We start from the raw sequence: 25874 nt of genomic DNA on the forward strand, positions 1-25874 counted from the left end.
TGGGCGGCAGGAAGGGCTGCGGCCGCCATCTTGTTTGTTTGAGTGAGCGGCTCGGCTCGGGGAGGAGGAGCGGAGCGGTTACCGACCCCGGCCTCGCCAGCCGCCGCACCAGCCTCCCCCTGCACCGGACCAGGGTAAGGAGCGGCTCCAGCCGCGCTCGCTCCCGCCGGCCGCCCCTGCTCGCTGCCGCCGGCCGAAGGGGCATGGCGGGGCCGGCCGCAGCCTGGCTCTCGGGGCGCTGCCGGCCTACTTGGGCTCGGCTGCCGGCCCCCTGCGGCTGGGCACAGCCGCGCCGGCTCTTCGGCCGAGTCCTCCCGGCGGGGGCAGGCGGGTGGCTCGGGAGGGGAGGGCCCGCCTGGCAGCCCGGTGCGCGGCGCCGCCTGAGGCTCCCCGGGAGGGGAGGGGCAGGGCGGCGGGGCCGCCCCGGGACCCTGCGGCGGGGCCGGGGCTGCGGTCCCGGGGTGCGGGGCCGGGTGGTTGGGGTGACCTGCGCCGAGGTCGGGCGTAGCGGGGCCCCGTCTGCGGCGTGGCGGCGGCATGGGCAAAACCCCGGGTGGAGCGCAGTGTGCGGCGGGGGAGGAGGCAGAGGGGGGTGTGCGCTCCGTGGTGGAGACGGTCTGTAGGCCTGGAGCAGTCACACGCGCGGAAGCTCAGTGACTTCCCCGCTTCCACGGGAGAGCCGGTTCACGGGGGAGCCGAGGGAGCAGTGTGTTGGGGTCCGGTGGCCGGAATAATGTAACAGATGCTCAGCTGTGGGTTGGCAAAAGGGACGGCGTAGCTGCGGGGCTGCTGCAGTCTGGGGAAGGAGAGAGGAGCAAAGTTTCATCTGCCTGTCTCTTATTTTCTAACGTAACTTAACTTCTCGCTTGGATAAAGCAGACTACTGAATGTTCTCGCAGTCCTCACTGGTAACATATGAACTACCTTCTGGGCACTGTGACTGTTGATCTGCAAATAAAAGGCCCCTTTAAAAATGCCTACGTCTTGAAGAATTAAGATCTTACTCTAGCAGCTCCTATGGACACTCTGATATAAACCTTGCTATAGTTTTTAAGATTTCTCTCTGATCCTGAATGAAAGGCTTCTGTTAAATATAAAACAAGGCGTTGTGCTTTTATTAATAACAAAGAAGTTTGGGGTCACTGTGACTTACTGGCATGGCAGTGTTTCAGTGAAAATGGCTTTTCATTAAATTTAGACACACGGAAGAAAATATTGTAAATTTGGAGAAGTTATCATTTAGGCCCACATCGTGTGAACATGTGCAATAAGCATACGCTTTCGTTATTCTCTTCCATTATTCTCTTCCTCAGTAAAACCCGTTACATCAAAAATGGGGAAACTTCAAAGCATTAGTAGGACCAGGCTTGCATTTTATTTTGTGAAGATTCATTTGTAAATATTTGACATTCTGTAAAACTTGGAAACACAAAGCCCACTGATCTAAAGTTTTAACTAGACAGGAAGTAAGTGTGGTGGGGGGAATAAAAGGAGGAACAAAAAGCTAGTGAGACCTACAATAAACTTAAATTACCACACAATTTAGTCTTGTCTTGCTGTCAGGGTTGCTGATATCATGGGATTTCCCACAGAAATGAGAATAGTTGCCTCGGTTAATACGTGAGTTTAACTTCTTTGAGGCAAAATGTTAGAAAGTTAGTTTTTTACATTTGGGCTCTTTGGGTGAACAGTGCAGAGGAATAACTGCTGCAAAACATGAATAAAAGAACAGAATTCCTTATGTTACTCCAACTTATGTACATTTAAGGAGTGTGTTAATACATGATTTCTGCAAGTGTATTAGTTTGGCTTGGAACTGGAATTGTGCAAAACAGGTTGGGATAATCAAGATAGGGCCTAAAATTAAAAAGATTCTTTTCCACTGGATGAGTGGACCTACTGAATCTAGGGGCAAGGGCAGGATACCTGCTGAGGTTTAGGTATGAAAATGGAGTTGGGGGGGCGGGGACACGGTTCAATAATCTCAAACTCTGTACAATAATTCTGAGTGTTGTGCCTTTTGAATTAGTAACTTAAGTGGAGCACTGGTTCTAGCAATTTGATTATGCAGGTACGTAGTATATTGTAATTGGAGAACAGTGAATGCAGTTCCTGTAAAGGAGTGCTGTGTTTTGAGCAATTATAGACCTGGTAGTGCAACCTCAGCCATAGGCTTTCAGAAAAAAATGTTGATGGAAAAACCAAGACCTGGAAACAAATGGAAAACGCTGTATGCATTTATCAAAGGTATGTCAAGTTGAACTAGTTCAATTTCATCTTTTCAATAATTGATTTTGTGGACATAAGACATTGAGGTGACTTGTCACTGAACTTCAGTAAAGCTGCAGGTGCCGCAAAGAAATACATTAAAGTTCAGAAAAATGCAGGTTAACCAGAGAATTATAAAGGTGGTTGAAGGAAGGAGATGAAATAAGGTAGTGCCGAAAAGAGGCATTGAGCTGTAAGGAGTCGTTAGTGGAGTTTGTGAAGAGTGGTCCTGTGGTGAATTTTTTTTTCAGTGGTACCAGGCATTCAGTGTGCTGATGAAACCTGCTAGTGAGGCAACATTAGTAAGTGCCCGCACCAGGGAAGTTTTAGACGTGTAAGAAGGACTATATAGTGAAGGATTATGAGTTAAAATTGAAGAACTCAAAGTACAATTGCAGGGCCAGGGTAATCCTTCTGGACTTCTGAAGTTCGGCAGGGTGAACTTGGTGCACAGGGTGAGCTCAGTCTTCCCCACATCACCCAGGGCTGGCTTGGTTTAGCAAAACAAACAGGGACAGCATAGGAAGAAAATACATGCGTAGAGGGGAACCAGCAGAGAAGAGAGATTGAAGGATAGCATAAGAATAAATGAATTAAAATGACTAGCTGATTTTTAAACTGCAGTATGGAAGTTGTCCGCTAATCAGTGGATGAAGAGGGTTCTGGAGTAGTCTTACAACAGGAACAAAAGTAGGTGACAATAAAACAAATTGAAGACTGAACTTAACCTATGAACTGGTGTGTGTATACATAACCTGACCTAGTAGAGTAACAGGCAAGTGGATTTAATGGGCTAGACTGAACCACGGTCAAATTAAAATATGGTTAATATTGTATCTGTTGTCTGCAATATTATTGTCAACTTAGTTCATCACGCTTCTTTCTCAATGTCTTGAAGAGTAGGACTCGAGCTATGTGAGAGTGCTCTTCAGAGTTTAGATAGCCATTCTAATATGCAGAAGGATTTTAAGACAATATTTGTGAATTGATGGTTAAGATGAAGTTCATAGGTAGCATCTACCCAATTTTCTTGTTGTTTCTTTGGGAGGATCGATTACCAGATACTCAGATGAGAGAATGAAACAGGCAGATTCTGGATCAGACCCTGTGTACTGTCTGTATATTAGTTTCACTTTACGTGTTCAGTTACTTTGTGTATGGAATTATAGCCTTTTTTACACTTCTATAGAAAGAAAAATATTAAAAATAAGATTATGCAATTGTGGAGGACCAATTTAGGTAGAGGAACCTGCGGACAATTGTGGCACATGGAAGCAAATTCGAAGTTAATTAAAATCAAGTTTAAAGTCTTTTAAAAGCACAATTTGGCAAGATCAGGATTTGGTCCCACCTGGTCTTGTGTGAGTACGTATTATTTTTGCCTCAAAGCAGTGCAAGCAAGACAGAAAAATGAGTGAGTTCTTAGAACAAGTTTTAAGGTCCTGGTTCATTTCCAGTCAATTTCAAAAATTAACAGTTATGTTTTACCTTAAAAGCTTTTTAAGAGCCATCAGCTACCCTTTTTCTTTTGAGGATTCTTATGAGTTGGTCTTGCAGCCAACGACATATGTTTTACGTGTCTGCATGAGCATTCTGCCACTCCAAGAAACTCTTAGTTCCTTTAACATTCATCCCAGTCTCGAATTATGCCAGAAAATCTACTTCTTTTATGCCACTGCATCAGCATACTGCCCTATGAATTAAAGATCAGACAAAAAGCCTGAAATAAGGAAAAGGATTATCTGAAAAGAAAAAAATCTGGAGAAAGTGAGAGCATCCATTGGGGCCTGCTTTAAGCAATTGTGCTGATGCTCTAAACAACAGTAGCTGAACTGCTGCAGCTCAGGACCGTGAAGGTGGGATTTGTACAGTTGCTGTAACCCAGGTATTACCTTACAGAGCAGAGCACCTGCTGGAATTTGGAAGTGGCAGAGACTCATATTGTGACAGGAAATTAGTGCTTCAGGGAATAGAAGTATTACTCGTTAATAACAGTTCAGATTAAAATACACTTTAAAGCTATCTGTAGTCTGATTGTCACTGTTTCTCTTCATGTATTTCGCTGTGGCCAGGCTTCATTAATGGATAGAATCATAGAATCATTGAGGTTGGAAAAGACCTCTAAGATCATCGAGTCCAACCGTCAACCCAACACCACCATGCCCACTAAACCATGTCCCTAAGTGCCTCATCTACACGTCTTTTAAATACCTCCAGGGATGGGGACTCAACCACTTCCCTGGGCAGCCTGTTCCAATGTTTCACCACTCTTTCAGTAAAGACATTTTTCCTCATGTCCAATCTAAACCTCCCCTGGCGCAACTTGAGGCCGTTTCCTCTCGTCCTATTGCTAGTTACTTGGGAGAAGAGACCGACACCCACCTCGCTACAACCTCCTTTCAGGGAGTTGTAGAGAGTGATGAGGTCTCCCCTCAGCCTCCTTTTCTGCAGGCTAAACAACCCCAGTTCCCTCAGCCGCTCCTCATAAGACTTGTTCTCCAGACCCCTCACCAGCCTCGTTGCCCTTCTCTGGCCATGCTCCAGCACCTCAATGTCTTTCCTGTAGTGAGGGGCCCAAAACTGAACACAGTATTCGAGGTGCAGCCTCACCAGTGCCGAGTACAGGGGCACGATCACTTCCCTACTCCTGCTGGCCACACTATTTCTGATGAAGAGAAAGAGATGACCTCTGTCAGAAGCTAGTTATTTTTGGTTCTTATTCACTCCAAAAGTTTAAGTACCCTGCACATGTAGTATAATCTTCTCATTAGTCTTACAAGCAAATTTTAGGTTTGATCCATAACTTCAGTACTGAGTGGTAGTGAAACCTGGGAAACACCACAAACACAGGTGACCACTTACTGTTTCTGTGCCTTCCCTTGGTGCAATGGTTTTCAGCCTCTATTCTTTGATTTAATTGCTAACGAAGCATGTTTCAAAACCCATTCACATATGTTAAGCCCCCTTATGGGGAGTACTTTGACTTGGATTGTTAACTTTTTTCTGTCTTTAAAAGAACTGACAATGTGTCTGTTTTAAAAAAAAAAAAAAAAAAGAAAAAAGTTAAATCATTAGCCTTGGTGTGATCCCAACACCTCAGTTTTTGGGGAACCTTGCTTACTCTTAGGTACTTGTTTGTCTTACACTTGCATTACCTTTGCTATTTGGGATTAAAAGTGGTAAGTTGTTTCTGTCTGAGTTGTCTAAATAGTATGTTTCACATTTAACAAGAAATCTTCAGTATATCTTCAGAGTTACAATTAACTACCTTTGAAGTTTTGTGAAGCCCATGCTACATATTTTAATGATTGTAAAACATTGGTGGATAATTGTGCCAAACTCCATGAATCAAAGTACATTCTTTTGCAACTGTTGTTGGAAGCTTTTAGGGGAGTAATACAAGTAGTTTTGTTAACTGCATGTTTGTGTTTTCCCCTGTTCCTCATATTTAGGGGTAATTTACAGGCCTGCTGTTACCAGAGCAGTGCATGGTTGTGGTAGCAACTCAAGATACCAAAATGCTGTGCTGCAAAGTTATGTCTCTGCATATAAAAAAATACTGTGAGGCCTTTGAAAATGCACAAGGGATTGAATTGTCTGCTGGCGTTTGAGACAGTGTGATGTCTTTTAAAAAACACTTGGGGCAGGGAGAGTAGAATACCTTCCTTTAGATAACTTTTATTGATCAAGGAGACTTCCAAAATTGTTTCGTTGTGCTTCCTAGAAAAGCTTGTTCATGTCCATCTTTGTGCAGTGCTGTCCTTAGCCCCCACACAATCTTGACAAATAAAAATGGCATTTTAGCTTTTTGTAATCTGCAGCTTTGTTATGACTCCAAGCTATCAACTTCATGCCTAAGAGTAGTTTTAATTCTTTCTATCTACTGTGTTAACTCGAGCTGAAGCTGAATATGGCCTTTATTTCCTTTAAATCCTCTCCACTGTGTCCATTCTTGGTTATGAACAGAATCAGTGGCCAGTCTGTCATTAAGACAGATAAGTTTGATAATCAGTTCTGTTGTCCAAACAACTCTGTTCAATGCAGCTGAAATTCAAAGCTTTCATCATCTTTCATGTTGAACGATACCTATAAGTGGGTACAAGTACGGAGTGTGGTACCACTGCAAAGATAATATTTCCTATCCTTTATATTCCTTCAACTCCCATTTATTAAAACAAAAAAAAAAAAAAAAACAAACAAAAAACCCGGGGGGGGGGGGGGGGAGGGGAGATTATTGGCCTTTGCTTTCAGGGATCTACCCCTAGATCTAGAAATTCTCATTTGTTATCCAGATATCTAGAGGTTGGCTTTGCTTCCACTGAACCAGTGATGTCAGTGCTTCTCTTGCCCCATACTTATTTTGCTAGCAGTCAAAATTGTGCTCCTCCTCTCCTTTTTTTTTTTTTTTTGTGAAGCATACCCTATAAATATCAACAGCTCTACCCTAGCTGCTTTGAAACTTGTTTCTTTTACCTACAAGTAAATTGGTATGGTTTAGGAACTGGCTTCCTGAGAATCTCTGTCTGGCTGTCATGTTTACCAATGCTTTGTGTTTCCCTGTGTTCCCTATTTGCTTATAAGTTGTGTTGGCATGCATTTGGGAAACACTGTTTTGTGGGGGTTTTTTATGGCTAGAAACTAATGCTCCTTACACTGGCTCTGCCCAGATTAAACTGCCCTGCTTTTACTGTTAGGTTGCTGTGCTTCCTCTGGCAGTTTTTCTGTAGGTATGGAGGAGGTAAAAACTGAAATGCACTTGCATCTCTCCTGTTCTTCTCTTTCATTTCTTTTTCCCTAGTTACAGATATTGCAGCAAAAAAGCTGTTTGTGGAGAATCTTCCACCTCTTTAAAGCAAATTTTTTGTTTTCTTAACTTGTACTTGAACTGAATCATATGCTTACCTCATGCATGAAATTGGCATGTTTAGATAGTAAGACATGCTGTTCTGCTTCCCCATGGTTTGATATGTTGGCATCTTATCAGCTGTAAGAAGGTAATTACTAAATAAGTAAATAAAAGGAAGTCTTTTTCTGGTGAAGGAGGAAGAAGAAAATGAAATCTTCAGGAAGTTTGGAATAATGCAGTTAATTTTCTTACCATTTTTATCAACACTTGAATAAAAAATATGAAGCGTTACTAAGAGGATTATGAAATGGAGAGCAGTCTGCTCAAGTGAAGACATAATTGTACTTTCTGTTTAAGAAAATATGGTCAAGTCCAAAAAGTTTAGGACTCTGTATTTTATAATGCTGAATGTTTTACTCAAACAATGAAGAATATATACTGGTATAGTATAGTAGTAGCTGCTGAATTAAGAGTAGAAAGAAATGGAAGTGGTAGAAAACTACTGTGGACTGAAAACTGAAACATGTTTGTTTGCATTATATGAGTTTGGTATCATTACCACAAAGTTTAATATATTCAAGATTTTTTTTCTTGCGGGATGGTAAACATTTTTAAATTATGTAAATGGTCATTGGTTGCTGTTCTTGCTGTTTCATATTTCCTCTGCAATAAATATGTATGCTGTTACATGGCCACCACTTGTAAGTGTTGGCTTCTTAAATATTTTATACAAATAGTCTGACCTTAATGATTGAAAAGCAAACATGTGCTTTGCGTACTGCGGATGAGGGGTGTATTTACAAGGATGTTTCCAGAAAAAAAGTAAATTTGCCTTTCTCTTTACAGGTTTGCACTTCGTTTTAGACATCTGGGACCATGTTCTATGCTCACTTTGTCCTGAGCAAGCGTGGGCCACTGGCCAAAATCTGGCTGGCGGCCCACTGGGATAAGAAGCTAACCAAAGCCCATGTTTTTGAATGTAATCTGGAGAGCAGCGTGGAGAGTATCATTTCACCAAAGGTATCTATTTTACACTGATGTAATGTTATCTTCTAGTGAAAAGAAATTGTGTATACAGGTGGTAGTTACTATTTGGGTCACTGAAATAACATTCTTAATATTGCTATTTTAAAGGGTGGAAAGGTCTGTTCAGATGTGAAATACTCTATTGACTCTGATTCTGAAGAGTATTTTCTTATCAATTTTCTAATGCTAAAGTATCATGCAATTTAGTTACAACATGTTTTGCTTTGTATAAATGGAGGACTTGTATCTTGATGTACCATGCATCATTTAGAAGCACATGTCTGGAAGAGAGGAAGGCCCAGGCTTTCTAAGAAGTAACTTTTAAAGGCCTTATGATGACACTCTTTCAGTGCTGCTGTTATTGGGAGCTGTAGAAATAGCACTTAAGGTATCCTTGTTTATGCTTGTGACCCGAGTTCAAAGCATGTTTCTGCTTAGCTACAGCAAAAAGATCTGAAGTATCATGGTAGCTTGTAATGTTAGTGGTTACATGAGGATAGTTTTCCATATAATAAAAATACTATACTGTGGTGTAAAAGCCTTGCTTTTGAAGCTTTTAGTCTATGGTTTTCTGTGAAACGAATAGATAGCAACAAAACTGAAAGAACATAACACTTCTGGATGGCTATTGTGAAACCAGAGAAAATTTTGAGGAACTTGGGTTTTTAAATGGTTGGGTTTTTTTTTTTTCCCTCTACTACTCACGAAAATGAAATTTTCTGTTTAAGAACTAGTGGACTGATATGGTTGTGACTTTTGTCACTTAACAGATGTCTGAATGTCTTATAAGAAAAGCAACTATTTGAAAAAGAAAAAACTTATTTTTATCTTTTCTTTTGGTTGATACAAATATAACAATGTTTCTATAATGCTACTCTGGATTTTGGAAGAACTCCTACGTATAAGCAAAAAAATGTGTAGTACAATCGCAGAGATACTTACTATTCCAGAACAGTGATTTGGTTCAGTGTCAGCTCTGGAAGGATTTAGAAAGAAGATAATGTTCATGGACTCACTAGTGAGCTGCAGCATTCTTTTAGAAAAAGGAGAAATTGATAGGCACTCTTTCATGTATTTAACTTTGTGTAACACTTTCATCAGTTGGAATATTAGAAAGACATTGTATGCAGTAAAAATTTTGAATTCTTAGAGTTTGAGGTTAAACCCTGTATGGCTTAATCTTTCTGGGAGACAATTATTCCATGAACCCTTCAACACAAGTCTCATGCTCTTTCAGACTAATGTACTTATGAAGAGTCCTTCCCTGGAATTTTTTTATCAGTTTTCTGTTCCCACAGCAGATGCTTGATTACATCGTAAAGCAGTGAGGTTAAAGAGGAAAGGAACTTAAACTTGTTTTAATGTGACAGTACTTGTTTATGGACACCCCACATCTTCCACTATTTCTCTCTGGTTTTCTCCTTAACTGCAGGACAGAAGATGGGGAGCTAACAAGTAACAGTTTTTAACCAAATTTTACATGACCAAATTGTAACTTATGGCTGTCCAAATTTTTGTATCTTTCACTTTTTTCACAATTAAAGTAACAAAGATGTCAGAAGATGATGTGGTAAAATGGGTTTTGTCTTGTCTTTTTTTTTTTTTACTAGACAGAGCAGTGTTTGGGAATTCCTGGAGTGAGCTGCTATTAATTTACTGATATTTGCCAGGCCGTCCATAAATAATATGTAGAGTATCATCTTGAACTCTAGACTTTGCATTCTTTCTTTCTTCACTTTTCTGCTGATTTTTATACTTGTTTTGGATACTTGATGTTATTGAAAAACTCATGCAAAGCTGACTGAAATGTCATTAAAGGAAATAAAAGTAAGGCTACTTCTAATTCACTGATTGTGCGATATGTTTTTAGGTGAAGATGGCACTTCGAACCTCAGGACATCTCTTACTAGGCGTTGTTAGAATCTACCACAGGAAAGCAAAATACCTTCTTGCAGACTGTAACGAGGCTTTCATTAAGATTAAGATGGCTTTTCGTCCAGGTATCTGTCTTTATCGAAGCACTCTGAAAAGTTACATTGTTATATAATTATATTTATTAAGAAGGTATACAGTTCTACCTTCCTGTCTCTGTAGAAGAATTACATAAAGTTATACAGGATTATAGGAGAAGATACTTTCTTTAGTGCAGCTTCAGGCTGGCTGTGTGACTGAGTTGTATGCTGAAAAACATCTTTCAATTGAAGTCTGCACAAAAACTTTTCCTATTAGTGCTGATGCAGTAAAATCTTAGTTATGATTTTGGCTCTTGTTGGTGTATGATGTTAAATGGAAATATGCTGTATGTTTACCACCTTCTGTCACAAGTCTGAAAAAGGCCAGTTGCATGTACTGAATAGAAGCACAGAAGGGAGTTTGTTTCCATCAAGGGTAAAGATTGCCTTGCCATGAGTTACGAAAGAAACACAGAAGTAAGCTGTGTTTTTACCACTTTCACATTTTAGTTTCTGGAAGTAATGTGAACTGTAATGTGCGCAACAAAGATATTTTCCCTTTTGTATGTGTGACACATAACTTCCCCCTCTATTGTTGTTTACTCTTAAGATTTTCCATGAGGATGGGGAGCCATATTAATACCTGAAATGACTTTCCATCCAGCAATTAATTACTTGGCTTACACATGGTTGATAGTTTTCTTTAATTCTTGCCTGGGAAACTTTTTTCCAGCTGGAGTATAGTTGTGGCAGTGACGCTGCTGGATACTCACAGCTGCTGAATCATACTCTACCTTTTTAAGTTTGTGAGTGTAATAGATTTAAAAGCTGAACTTAAGGAAGACTTTTTCTTAAAAGGCAACTCTTGAAAGCCAGTGCAACAGTAAATTTGAGAAAAGGTATATAATGCCTTTATCTTCATTTCCTGATCTTCACGTTGTGATTCAGGCATTGAACTTTATGTAGCTTTCAGTGGCAAAATGTTGACCGTTGCCACTTTTTTGTTTACTCTTGCATTTAACTTTCCAGGGTCATGAGAACACATAAATTTGTCTAAATTCATAAGGCAATCTGTTTTCCCAATTTTCCCCCTCCCAACAGAGCATGTGTAGAAAGTGAAGCGCCTTAAAACAAGACGTACAAAAAGTGGCATGCTGACCTGAAACAAGTTGAGGCACTTGTCTTTGTTCTCAGTTTATCAGCTTTGTGGCTTAGGCATTGTCTTGATCCTGTCTGCTCTGAGAGTCATTTACATGTTTTATTTTAAGCAGCCAACAGGTAAAAATATTGGATAGCCCCGAAAGGATGGACTAGGTTTCTTCATTCCTAGCCAAGTACCAAGATGAGTAAACTACAGACTCGTGCTTGTTCTGGTCTCTCTGGACAGTGGTTCTTGATTATCCATTGTGGAGGGGAGCGCAGTGGTCAGAGTGTTTCTGAAGTATCTGTACCTCAGAATTGCCTGTGTTGTGTGGGTCAGAAGGCAGAACATAGAGCTCAAATCTCCTGCAAGTTACAGAAGGAATTGAACCTGCATTTCCCATGCACTTTCAAGTGTCCTGACCTCTAAGCCTTTAAATAAAAGAGAGACACCAACTGTTGGCACTGGTTTTGTGTGATGCCTAATCTGATAGTCATGCTCTGAGAATGCCCACTGAATAGCAGACTAAGCATCTGGGGAGGATAAGAAAAGGTAGGTATGTGGTTTAGGTAATCCAGCTCTTTTAAATGCAGAAGCCTAAGTTTGTGTGGCCCAAGTACAGGCAGTACTGTGCTGGGACTTTCAGAGCTAATTGAACTGACTAAATGACTAGTAGCAAAGTAGTCATACTGTGTTGCCGCTGCTTTACCCAAACCAAAATATAGGACTAACTAGCTCACCTGGAGAATCACGATAAAACAATTTTGTAGCAGGTACCTGCATAGGGTTGTGATGATGTACAATGCCTGTGTTAGCTGCACAGCTCTGCATTGTGCTACAGAAACATTATCGAGTGATTTGAGGCTTCCAGGGTTATACAAAACAGTACAAGGGCTTGAGCAGGGTATGTATTTTGAATTTAGACTGAATTTCAATACTAACATCTAAGGTTTCTTCATAGGTGTCTAGCATCGGTTCAGTTCAACAATTTAAAGACAAGAAGCTCATGCCAAGGGAACAATGCTGAAGGCACAGGGGAAAATGCTGTCCTTGTAAGGAATGGGAACTCATGTCTGAGTGTTCTTCTCTGCAGGGGTTGTCGATTTGCCTGAGGAAAACAGAGAGGCTGCTTACAATGCTATTACCTTACCCGAGGAATTTCATGATTTTGATCAACCACTTCCTGATCTAGAGTAAGCTTGGTTTGTTTTTTTTATTTCCATGCAAGTGATGTTTGGTTTTGGATGAGGAGAACCTGGTTTTTAAACAGCAAACTCATGGCTGAATTAAAAAGAAGTCTGTAGGTAACCTGTATTCTGAAGTCTCTTAATATACCAAGCAAGTATGCAATCATCTTTGTATTGATTTTAAGTTCATAGTAGCGTGTAATTTTAACCGAAGTTAAAGCTGTCCTTACAAAAGCTTTTGAATATGTATTATAATTCTCTTTTTTTCTAATATGCAAGCACTGTACATCACATACGTTCTCAGGTTAGACAAGATTAGTTTTACAGAAATGTCCTTGTTGACCTTCTGTAGTGGCAATTTTAATTCTTAAAACTTTTTAATACTAATGGGTTACTTTTAAACATAATAACGAGTATACAACTTGAATAGTTCTTGATCTTTAAAAATTGATGTTACCCTTTTGGATTATTCATAATGGAATTTCTGGGATACGGTTTGCTTTACTTACTCAGGGTTCTGTTTGGTTTATTTTAAAATTAGAGTATATACTAATTTGGAACTACACAAAAATTCAGTGTTCTTCTAAGAAATGTACCTTAACACACCACTAAGAGTATTAACTTGGTACTGTTACTAGATATACTTTTTGATAAATTATATTAATAGCTTTTGAAGTTGAAGGGGAGGAAGTCTGTTCTCAGTTATTAATTTGGCCTTTAAAATTAGGGGCCCCAACATAGCAAGGAGTAAGAGAGGTTGCTGATACATTTCCCAGAAGCTAATGCAATTTGGATGATAGGTTTTAACCGTGAATGGTCTTACTGTTTTAAGTAGTGTTTTCTATTCTGTATTTACCATCAGCTTTTTCATTAATTGACTTAAATGTATATTGTACTTTTTAGGAACTAATTTCACATTTATCTAAGCAGGCTTTATCTGTTGTTAGTTTTTTTTTTTAATGGAGATTTTTGATAATTACCTTCTGTTTTGTTTAAGTGATATTGACGTGGCCCAGCAGTTCAGTTTGAACCAGAGTAGAGTGGAAGAAATTACAATGAGAGAAGAAGTAGGCAACATCAGTATCCTCCAGGATAATGACTTTGGTAAAAATCTTGTGTATTATTATGTGTTACTAAGCTAGTTTTGGTAACTGTAAAGTTACGGTTTTGCAATTACTATGGAATTCCCACTAAGTACAAAACAAATTAGATCAAACATGCTGTGTTTCTGTACATTTAATTTTTAGTTTGTACATGTCAGTTTTTCCAAGAAGCCTGTCCTCAGCAAGCTTCTAGCTGCCTACATAAAGCTGAAGAATATTCAGTCAGGTTAATCAGTGAAGTACTATGTCAATTATAATTTTCAAATCGTGGTGTGAATATGAAGTCGGCCGTTGCTTTAATCATAGGCATCTTTTCAGTCAGAAACTGTTACAAGATTTCTAAAGCTGAAGCAGTCAGTGGTGACTAGTTTACTTTTTTCAGTATCTTTTCAAGGACAGCGTATGAAGATCTGAATCAAAGCCTGAAGACAGTTGTATTTGAATATCTAGTTTCCAAAGTACAATAATGTAATCCATAATTTAGTAATCCTTTTGAAAGTATAATCTAGGTATTGATGGTGGTGTTGATTTGGTATTGGTTTGCTCTCTGTACATGAAGCCCAACCTCGAGGCATAAGGAACAACTTTTTTGAATTCCTTGGAATTCTTTGGTTTCAGTGCAGCTAAAATTTAGTAGGATCTTGCTAAAATCAATTCAAAAAAGTGTAATGAAATGGTTTGAAGAGGAGATGGTTATTTTTATAATTGCTTGAACAATATTTTCACTATGGTATTGCTGGGCATAATTCCTTACATCTTGTCATTAACTCTGCAATTATGATAACTTGAAATGAAGTTTGTTCTTACATTTAGGTCTTTGATTAGCTAGGTCTCTTGCAGCTGGGTTCTTTAGCATTTATAGCAGTGAAATCATATTCTTGCAGGTGACTTTGGGATGGATGATCGTGAGATGATGAGAGAAGGTAGTGCATTTGAGGATGACATGTTAGTGAGCACCAGTGCTTCCAATCTCCTACTGGAACCTGAACAGAGCACCAGTCACCTCAATGAGAAATCTAATCACCTGGAATATGAAGACCAATACAAAGATGATAATTTTGGAGAAGGAAATGATGGTGGAATATTGGGTATGTTTGAGAAATTTTTTTCCTCTGTCCTACCTTCTGCCTTAATAGGGGCAGGGGGGAGATTGTTACCTTTGTTGCCAAGGTCCCTCTCTAAGTTATGCCTTCAGCAGTGGAATTCTGGTTTGTGAGTGTTACAGCAATATAGATGATGCGTAGCACATTAAGTGTTGGCATATTTCAAATGAAGTAAAATTAAATCAATCATCCAGAGTTTTTTTCCATTCTGTACGTAACATTCTTTAGAGAAAAATCAATATGCAACTCTTCTTGTTCTTTGACTCCTTCCAAGGGTTTAATTAATATGTTGAGAATTGTGTTGAGTGCTTCTCTCTGAAGTACTAAGAAACCTAGTAAGATGCAAATATGTGGCAAGTGTATTGTAATAAAGGCTATCTGTGAGCTCAAAATTTGAGCTGAAATGCGCCTTGAAAAAGCGCTCCTAATTGCTTTTGTGTCAGCATTGAAAGTATAGATTTTTCTAACCTTTGCACTATCCTTATCTGTGTTGTCATAAATTTGTCTATTTCTTTATACATTGGTCTATACTTGTTTCATGAATTTGTGGATGCAAAACCGATTCTTTCATATGGTTGTTTCAGATGACAAACTCCTCAGTAATAATGATGGTGGTATTTTTGATGACCCACCTGCACTCTCGGAAAGTGGAGTAATGATGCCAGAGCAACCTCCCCACGATGATATGGATGATGATGATAATGTATCAAGTGAGTATGATCTAGGGCTATATCTAGAATTACTTGTTTTCAACTAACTTAATTGGGATTCTAATTCCTTAAAAGCATGCTGAGTATTTCAAAAGTATGAAATATTGTAAACCACTTTAAGGTGTGGAGGAGGGGATGGGAAGGGTAGCACAGTTTCTTAATGTTTTAACATAGTGCAAGATACTTGTTCTAATTGGCAGTGGGTGGACCAGACAGCCCAGACTCGGTAGATCCAGTTGAACCGTTACCAACTATGACTGATCAGACAACGCTTGTTCCCAATGAAGAGGAAGCTTTTGCTCTGGAGCCTATTGACATAACCGGTGAGTAAGCTGTTTGGGAATATTTTACCTGGGTCATCAGAGACCACCTTAGCTTGATGGAGTGGAAATGAATGTTTAGCACTGCTGCTGACTCTGCTTCTCAGTTGGAAGAGAAACCAGGGACCAAGTGCTGAATTCCTTTTATTCTAACGGCAGCCTTCCAGTACTTTTCAGGTAGGTAGCTTACATTGATGGTCTTGGAGGATACTAGTTTGTGGTTTCTGCATTCAGTATGTATAGCGGCATGATACTGTAGCTGTTGATAAACACGCTAGTTAAAATACAATGAGTCAGAATAGAACTCATCATGTCTTTAATTCTAATACAGCATCTGTAGTGCAGCACAGTTCTCGATACGCTGTGTTTGATGGCTGGGAGTGGCTGTTTACACTGAGAATGAGTGCTCTTCTGGTGATTTATAGCTTTAATGAATTGCTGAATTCAGGAGATGCATCTTTGTATTTGAAGTTCTACTAAATAGTGAAAGTCCTTGTCTTTTTCTCTAATGCAAGACACTTTCTTATTTTAACTGGTACTGTATGTGGCTCATTATAAACAGATCCCTGCTTTATTAAAAGAATAAGATCTGAAAAAAAATGTAGTTTGTCCTGTGTTTTCAGACTGAACTCCAGGCCCTGATTTACTGCTTGGCCAATTAAAAAGCCCTAGCACTGCCCTCTGCTGGCAAGCTAGCAACAGAGGTCCTAGCTGATCAGCTGGGACCAGCAAAGACAGCGTTTGCCAGAGCTTCAGGGTCTGCTGCAGAGTGCCAGGCTGTAAGCAATTTACAGTAAAGTCATTCTAGAGCAGGATGAGAGGTACAGGTAAGATAACCACCCACATTAACACTACCAAAGCTCAGATAGGGCTTAGGGGAAAAACCCGGTGTGGTATTTTGACTCTTTGGTCAGAGGGACCTTGCATCTTAGGGGTTTGCTCCTGAAGGACACCAGCCTGACAAGCAAGCCATGAGGGAGGGAGGCATGTGCAGCTGAGGACATTGAGTCTTAGGTAGATTCAGTAGAACTACAAGTATACACAGAAGAACCTGTAGGTTATGGGACAGCATTCGTAGTGTTTGACCTTTCATAGTGCTTATAGCTTTTCATTTCTTCTCCCAAAGCTGACATTGCCTTAGATTCTTGAGGCAGCTTTATACATGGGCAAATAAGACCTATAGAGAACCTGCAAGATTCTTGTGCAGTGTGGTATCTGTTTGAGCTAACCTTCATTTACTTGCTAAAAATCTCAACAGTCAAGGAAACCAAAGCAAAGAGGAAGAGAAAGCTGATTGTGGACAGTGTGAAAGAACTGGATAGCAAGACTATACGAGCCCAATTAAGTGACTACTCTGATATTGTGACTACTTTGGACTTGGCACCTCCTACTAAGAAACTGATGATGTGGAAAGAAACTGGTGGAGTTGAAAAGCTTTTCTCTCTGCCCGCACAGCCTTTGTGGAATAACAGGCTACTGAAGGTAATGTTTTTGCGCAGGTTCATTTCTAAATGGACTATATTCAGGATTGTGCCTCATATATAGTAAACATCAGCATATGAATAATGATATAGTGATAGCAGTAGTCATCATTTTTAAAAAAAAAACCTAAAACAACTAAGATAACACCAATGCTTAAAATATTTATCAGTTACAGAAATAAATGATTGTTTTTTTAAAATGTTACTACTGTTGGAGAGGAGCTTAAAAAGTGGGAAAGGAAGATGGCCCATAATTACTTTTTCTGAAATGAGATTAAGGACACTGAGAACTACAATAGTGAATAATGTAACCTTTCCCCTGTAGCTCTTTACTCGTTGTCTTACACCCCTGGTACCAGAAGATCTAAGAAAGAGGAGGAAAGGTGGAGAAGCTGACAACCTTGATGAGTTCCTTAAAGACTTTGAAAACCCAGAGGTTCCCAGAGAGGAACAGCAACAACAACAGCAACAGCAGCAACGAGATGTCATTGGTTTGTGTCTTGTCAAAGATACTCTGCTTTCCCTCGGAGCTTATTTTTCTCTTTTGTTTGTGCTTTATATTAAGTCACCAAAGATTATGAATGAAGGAAAGAGCTTTATAATGATTGTTTAGCTTGATATACAGTCTATGACTTAAAATAGCTGTTTTTCCTAGAAGACACTTAGAGATTCAGTTCGATCCAGTGGATTAAATAGATATTGAATTGGGTTGTATGCACATCTGTACCGATTCTATTTAAGTCACTGCAAAAGCTATGCAGGCTGTTAAGAGTGCTCAATTCTGAATTAATAGCAGATTGGACTTAGTAATGTAATTTGAAGCTGTACCAAAGTATCTAAAACTGGGTTTGTTGTGGAATGTAGATGAACCTATTCTGGAAGAACCAAGTCGTTTACAAGAATCGATGATGGAAGGCAGCAGAACCAACCTGGATGAATCTGTTATGCCACCCCCACCGCCTCAGACAGGTGTTAAACGCAAACTGCAGCAAGTAGAACCAGAGCCAGTGTTACCTGTGAGTAAGATTATTTTTTTTTTTTTTGGAGAATGAGAAGTGGATAGTGTCTTTGAGCAGGAAGTGACACAGATTTGAGGCACTAGCTTTCTGTGATGGTGTGAGATATGCTGGAGTAGTATCGGAATCTTTGTCCCTGGGTAGTCTTTGTGGTGTTTTTCTTATGTGGAAAGCTTACTGAAACATTCAAAATGCAGGTAGGATAAAGAAATGGCACTGTTTCCTCCAAAAAAAGTCTTCAAGGGGTCAAGTGTATTGCTTACAAAGCTATCAAATTCTTCTGCTTGGCAAGTGTATATGAACAGCTTTCACTGACGAAGAAAGGATTGTGCTAGCTGCACAAACTTCCTTTTTAAGATAGTCCTAGTGTTCCAGGGTTAAGGGTTCAAAGAAAAACTTTGATCTTCAGGAAAGATTTCCTAGTTATGAGTAGACTTGGAAACTAGCTCATATCTACCTCTTCTGTAAAAGCTGTGATGCAGTGTGAAAGGAAACCATATTTGTGAAGGGGAGAGGAAATGGGCAAAATGAAAGGTGTATTCTTTTTCTGAATGCTTACCTGGTGAGAATAGTCCTGGTTTATGCTGTCTTTCTCATATTTGTGTTTTTTAACCTCACTTTTCACGTTTCTTGGCTATAACAGGTTGTTCGCTGTAGAATGAGACTGTTAGATGTTACATTATCTTATTAAAAAGGGTGGCAGCTGCTGCTCCTCTTGGCTGTGTCATTGGGTGAAACTGGCATCAACTGTTTGTACTTTGTGCTGAAGTCAATGCTACTGGTGTGTGTTGGGAATTCTTTGATCACGCTAACCAGATCAGACCTCTAGCAACATACCTGTAGCGATACCTGCTGTATGACTCTAAACCAGAAGTTATTTTGAGCTGGTTTAGGGTATGTGTAGAAACAGTTTCAGGTGTCAAGGTAACTTTACTGGCAAACACTTAACTGTGTATAGATTTCAGGGGGAGAATACTGTATATTAATTTTATTAACATTGACTACATGAATCCTGTTAAACTGCTTTTCTGGATTTTCCTCTTGATGTAAATATCTTCTGAGAATGATACTTGAGCACCAAAGTCACTCATACATTTTTGGAAACTTTACAAAGTACCTACGTTTTAATTCCTTCATGCTTGTACTGCAAAGAACAACATTTTGATATTTTGAAGATGTCTTGTTCCAGTGAGTTAAAGTGTGTTCATGTAGCACTGCATCTGGTTACGTGGGATTTTGAAGTTGCACGTGCTGATTCACTAAATGAGATCAGTAGTTTGGATGGTGGACTAAGTGAAGTTATTGGAAAGCCTTTTTCCTTACAGTGATATCATAATTTCTGGTTTGAGTAGAATCTAAAGGATTAAAAGTACATGTATGGACAGCAAAACAAAACAAATTGCTTTTCATTTTTCAAAAATAAAAATTCTGACAAATGGCTAAGATTTAGAGACTTGGATTTTGTGAAACTAGTTTATAGCATCAGCATTCTGTTGTAAAAGCACTGATAAAATGATGCTATTGGTTTAACTGTATTGTGTACTCTGAAAGCATCCACCAGCACAACAGCTGGAAATCCCACCTGTAGAAATGCCTCCAGAGGAGCCCCAAAACATCTGCCAGCTAATACCAGAGCTAGAACTTCTGCCAGAAAAAGAGAAGGAGAAGGAAAAGGAGAAAGAGGAGGAGGAAGAGGAGGAGGTATGTAGAAAGGGTTTGTGTGTTCCCCAGCACTGTTTGACTTTGGATTCATTAAATGGCATAAGATAAATCTTTAGTCCTTACTTAGGAAATGATAACCTTTGGAAATGTAGATTTCAAAATTATTCCATGACCATTTTATATTATTTATATTACTCCATTTTATAAATTGCATATATATTCTGCTTTGAATTAGAGGGTTCTCCTGTTCTCACACACAGTTGGATTAAACCACTCTATGTATTTATGATGACTTATACAAGAAGTTTTGAACTTAATTTTATGGTTCCATTTTAAATAGCTCATGCCACTTAATAAAAGTAGATTTTTGTAAGACAACGGTCCACATCCTAAAATGTGATAACTTAGCTACAATATTTAATATTCTGTGGCTATCAAAACAGACTTCATTGATTCTCTTTATTTTACACCCAAAATGCATAATATTAAATTAAATTAGGTTTTTAAAAACTGTTTTATTGTTGGAAAAAGAATGTATCTGGACATGTGAAGTTTCCTTCTGTAACAAGTCACATGTACAAAGAAATGTGAATTACTTTAGTCAATTACTTTAGTCAAGATGATTTTCCTAGCAATGTACAAAGCTGTTAGAATAGAATAGAATATTTTTGGTTGGAAGGGACCTACAATGGTCATCTAGTCCAACTGCCTGACCACTTCAGGATGTTGCTGGGTGCAGAGAAATGTTACTTTAAAAGTAGTACAATGAAGAGGAAGAAACACATGCTGAGTTATTTTGAGAAATAAAAAACTTGGCCAAACAGTTTTTCTGCACAGTTTGAGGTTCTTGAGTTAAGACTGGACGCAAAGCAGATACTGCTTGCATGTGTTGCTTTCGTGGTGATTTTTTTTAATTGTTGATTTGAAATAAAGTTCTTATTTTAAAAGCCATATATAACACATCTTCCATAAACACCTACTGTTCTGTGTAGGTGAGTGTTTCACAGGACATGGGGAGCTGAGTTGTTACAGCTGGCTTTCGCAGCTTCTAGCAACAACCTATTTTCCTTTTCAATGGTTCTGTTTCCACAGTGAAATGAGAACATGTTTGTGTTTGTTAATGTTTGCAGAATAAAAGCATTATTGATACTGTGTTCAGTACTAGCAATCCTAGATTTGACTGAAGTCTCTTCTCATTCAGCTGTCATGACTGAACTTTGGTTTACTAATTGTCAGCGTAACATTTTGAGGTATAATCATAGTGGCAGGCAACCTTACTACGGTACATCAGCTTACATGTGTGTCTTCCTCCATCCCACTTCCTGCCTCTCCTAGATGTATCCTGTGACTCAAGTTGTCTAATCCTTCTGGCTTGATGAAAAGAAAAAGCTGCAGTAATATCTAGAAATACCTCTATCATTTCATAACTCAGTGGATGAAAAGATTATTGTTTTGTAAATGCGTGAATTTCGGCTGCTTGCAGGAAGAAGATGGCACGGGGGGTGATCAGGATCAAGAAGAAAGGAGATGGAACAAGAGAACTCAACAAATGCTTCATGGGCTTCAGGTACACATGATAATTTGCTTTCTCTTAAAGTAGCTATTGAATGTGCCCACTGACACTTTTAACATGAGTTAAAAGGTTAAGAAAGAGCTTTCCTTACAGTAGATGTTACAGACTTAAAATATCAGTTCTGTCTTGGAGGGGAAAAAAAATTGCCACTTTTTTCCAGAGAACATTTGAAGTAAAATTTTTCGCTTAAGTGTTTTTCAACCTTTATGTCCACACTTGGTGTGCAAGTAAGACTCCCAGAAATTCAAATTTTAAAATAACTGGGTGTGATCATGTTTTTAATGAAACGTTAGCACTGCTGACTTTGTGCAATGTGACCCTAGGCAAACCCCATCAAGGTCTAGGGATAAAACCATTTTACAGGATGTTTACTCCTGGCTAGGCTAGTTTGAAAACTTCCATGTTATGATAAGCTGAATCTCACCTTGGCCGAGGTGCAGCATTACTTTTCAGCATGTGGCTTCAGTCTGCATAAACAGATAATCTTTGTAGGAGGGATTCTTGCTTGCTAGAACTAAAGAGCTTTTTTCTGATAAGGTAACTGAACACCCCCTACATACACTTGAACTTAAGTGCAAACTGCTGTCCGTCTGCATATAGATCTCTGTATGGGTACTTCATATATTCTTGGACCACCTTTGCCTTTTGGTCTAGTTTGCAGTTCCTACCCCTTTGTTCCCTTAAACATTTTAGCAGCTCCTGAGATTCTGCTGTCAGTGAAGTGTTTCAGTTCCATCTCTAACCTGTTTCTGTTTTCCAAAGTCATCCTCACCTTTTTGTGAAATTGATAGGCGTTGTCTCTGCTGATAAAAGCTCAGTGTCATCACTGTATCTCTGAACTTCCAGTATAGTGGACTGGGGGGGAGGGGGGCACAGAATGCTGCTGAGTTTTCAGTAAACTGAGATTTAGTAGTATTTCATATTCTATTAAGTTTCTCAAAAGTGTGGTATAATCAAGCAAAAGCTTTACATTTCTGGAAAATGTTACTAGAGTTATATCATAAGAATTATTTGCTTACATCTCATTTCATTATGACTTACATGTCATCTCATTTCATTTCGTAACAATGAAACCTTAATTTTGAACTCCTAAATAGCCTTTAGGACACTTAAATACACTTAACTTTAGTTCAGATTACATTGTAAACTAATGTGATTTAAGTTAGTTCTTTTGCATACCTGCAAGAATTCTGCTAGTTTAAGTAAGATCATTTTAAACTGTTGTTGTGGTTTAACCCTGGTAATCAGCTCAGCCCCACACAGCTGGTCGCTCACTCCCCTCTGGTGGGATGGGGGAGAGAATCAGAATTCTGAGTAAAAGCAAGAAAACGTGGTTTGAGATAAAGACAGTTTAATAGGTAAGGTAAAAGCTGCGTGCGCAAGCAAAGCAAAATGAGGAATTCATTCACTGCTTCCCAACAGCAGGCAGACATTTAGCCATTTCCAGGAAAGTAGGGCTTCGTTACATGTAATGGTTACTTGGGAAGACAAATGCCGTAACCCCGAATGCGCGCGCACACACACACCCCCCTTCTTTCCCCCAGCTTTTATTGCTGAATACAACGTCATATGGTATGGGATATCCCTGTGGTCACTTGGGGTCAGCTGTCCCGGCTGTGTCCCCTCCCAGCTTCTTGTGCACCCCCAGCCTACTTTGCTCCAAAACAAAAACATTTGCTCCCATCCAAAACATAGCACCACGTGAGCTGCCGTGAAGAAAATTAACTCTGTTCCAGCCCAAACCAGTACAACTGTTGCTTAAAAGTAACTTTTAAAGTATACAGATGTTTAGTTGGTAATGTTGTTTAATGTTTTCCTCTCTGAATGTTTCATCACAATTTCTGAAAAGAGCTTCAGAATTCTCTTTGGACCACGTCTAGCTTTTTTTCAATTCTTTCTTCCATGTGCCCAAAAGAGCATCACACTGAATGGATGAAACATTAAGACTGTAATGAGATTCGAAGTTAAGATCTGTTTAATATAAAGTAATTTGGTTTGGCCAGCCTAATATCTTTTCATCTAGTAGATATTCCAGAGCAGACGGTTCTGTTTTAAATTGAAGACGTCAGTTGTTGTTCTAGCCAGCAAACAGATGTATTTTCCTGAATTTTTTTTATATTCTGGCCAAGACTTTGAAAAAATTTAAGCAACTTCGGGTACTTAGTTTCAGACAAGCAGAGGAGTTTTAGAAATAAACAGGCTTTCACCTTGGGAAAATTATGCATCTTTTAAAGAACCTTAGCTCTTGAAATTTTGTTTTAAACAATAGATTATTACTATTTTCGGAGTTATTTTTATTTTGAGAAATAAAACAGGATTTTTTTATTCCTATTTCAAAATATTTGTCCTGTAGTCAAAGACTGGCTAGCTATTGGTGCAGTAAGAAAATCTTGCGCTATACTACAGTGTTTCTGGAATAAGTTGCACAGATTCAAGACTGATTTTTCACACTTCTCTGGGAAGCCTACTTGGTTTCATTTACATAAGATCCATATAGAAATTTTCATATACATGATGTAGTGTCCCCACCCAATGTCGAGTCCTTCCCAGTCCCTCAGAGTGTCCTGGGGCTGACAACAAACAGAATCTTGCCCACGGACGTTCTTGTTTGTATGTAGTTCTCTGTTTAATTTGTGGTATCAATGTTTCTGTTTTTCAGAGAGCTCTTGCTAAGACTGGAGCAGAATCTATCAGTTTGCTTGAGCTGTGCAGAAATACGAATAGAAAACAAGCAGCTGCAAAATTCTACAGTTTCCTGGTACTTAAGAAACAGCAAGCCATAGAGCTGACACAGGAGGAGCCTTACAGTGACATCATTGCAACACCTGGTCCCAGATTTCATATTATTTGAATGGTTAGATACAGCAGAGCTAGTGTTTGTTTCACTAGTGCATACATGTATTGCCCCATCTGTAGGGCCCACAAGACCATTGCAGAAAATTTAGATTTTATTGTCTGTATAAAGTCCTTGGTTTTCTTTTGGGGTTATTTTGGGGTTTGTATTTTAAATTTGCCACTTAAAATTTTAGTGAAACTGCTGGGGTGGGTGGCTTGAGTTCCAACTGCGGAAACCAGACAGCTCAAGGACCCAGATGAAGATTGTTTTAACAGCTCGGAGCAGATGTGTGCAATATTGGTGCATGTAACGTTGAGTATCAATGAAAATGTCTTACGGTAATTTGACTAGTTGATTGAATAGTGATCTTTTTAACCTATACAAGTAAACCTGAATGGCCAACCTGTTGTCTGATTAAAAACTTTGCCAAACTCGTCTAAAATGTTCGGTCTACTTCTCATAGTAGTGGGTTTTTTCCCCTTCCCTAGATCTTTGTGCATACCGTGGGTCTCTTAAAGCTGCCAATATGAAAGGTAGTGCCTGATATGTCAGCTTGCTTTGTCACTGCATTTTTGCAGTCAGATTTTTGTAGCCCTTGATGCTAAGGGGAAACGGGTGTCTGTGGAAAGCACTTCCTCTACGTGATACTGTTGCATACATGAAAGGACGGAACATGTGTTAAGCATTTTAGACGAAACATTCCTTTTCACTTATCACCTCATTATGATCCACTACTGATAATGGCTAATTACTGTTAATAAGTGTCAAGTAAGAACTCTAGTCATTTCGTTTAAACCTTTAAGATATCAAAATGCTTTAGGTTTGTTAGAGCTGTATATAAACTCCAGACTTTTTAAAACAGACTTCTAGATTGTAAATTATCTGATTTTTATTAAGCAGGCATATGAAGATAAGAATAAGAGAAGTTGAACAGATTGCCTTTGTAAAGATGCTAAATTCAGATACCACCTGTACCGAAAGGGCAACAAACTTGAATATACAGTACAAACGGGCACAGTTCCACTTAATTGTGTAGTGTATTAATGACTCTTTGGATATATTTATGGTTTTAGTATCGATTTTTCCAATAATGCACACTCCTGTGTTCAAAAAATTTTATCAGTTTTGCAAAAGAAGTCCCATTTGATTTTACTTACAAAGAATGAAGCTTTACTGTTAGACCAGGTAGCACCAGAAATTATGTGAATATGTTGATTATGGAAACCTGTCTTAACTTTTTTTAGGGCAAAATTATTCACACCGAAGGTTCTGGTTTTAACGTTGGCACTTTTGTGAAATAATTTTGGGACTCTGAAATTTCAGTGTATACTCAACTGTAAAATTATGTGAATGTTTAAAAAAAAATCTGAGACTACATGATGACCATGTTTTAATAATCCTTGAAAAAGTTAATTGTATAAAGTTACTGCAGCTTTATTTTCAACATGATGTGCCTGTAAAACCATGATTTTCCCCTTTGTAAAAAGAGACATTGTAGATAACTTGAATGTTTAATTATAGAAAAGGTCATTAGTTTCTTGTTATACATTTTTAGTCTGTTTTTGTTGCTTTTCAAGGTTAATATTCTTGAAAATAGTTGATGCTGTTATGTATAACTTTTTCTAATAAAAGTTGTGTTATAAGCTGTTA

The 25874-nt window shown here is 38.9% G+C and overlaps 1 protein-coding gene across 1 annotated transcript; it reads left to right on the forward strand.

Moving 5' to 3' along the window:
* RAD21 (RAD21 cohesin complex component) lies at window positions 1–25874 on the forward strand. The gene is made up of 14 exons (XM_076329205.1): window positions 1–134; window positions 7961–8134; window positions 10011–10140; window positions 12327–12426; window positions 13418–13524; window positions 14408–14611; window positions 15211–15336; window positions 15537–15659; window positions 16915–17138; window positions 17463–17628; window positions 18002–18153; window positions 19705–19854; window positions 21299–21382; window positions 24048–25874. Exons 2-14 carry the CDS (start codon window positions 7991–7993, stop codon window positions 24237–24239), a joined length of 1902 nt encoding a protein of 633 aa, XP_076185320.1. The 5' UTR covers window positions 1–134; window positions 7961–7990; the 3' UTR covers window positions 24240–25874.

This window comes from Aptenodytes patagonicus, chromosome 2, assembly GCF_965638725.1.
Source record: "Aptenodytes patagonicus chromosome 2, bAptPat1.pri.cur, whole genome shotgun sequence".
NCBI lineage: Eukaryota > Metazoa > Chordata > Aves > Sphenisciformes > Spheniscidae > Aptenodytes > Aptenodytes patagonicus.

What these genes read in the sequence shown, in the direction of transcription:
- RAD21 (XM_076329205.1), top strand. Translation starts at nt 7,991, where the DNA reads ATGTTCTATGCTCACTTTGTCCTGAGCAAGCGTGGGCCACTGGCCAAA. An exon ending in TGATGATGATAATGTATCAA is followed by an intron (nt 15,337 to 15,536) that starts GTGAGTATGATC and finishes TCTAATTGGCAG; the next exon opens with TGGGTGGACCAGACAGCCCA. An exon ending in GGAATAACAGGCTACTGAAG is followed by an intron (nt 17,139 to 17,462) that starts GTAATGTTTTTG and finishes TTTCCCCTGTAG; the next exon opens with CTCTTTACTCGTTGTCTTAC.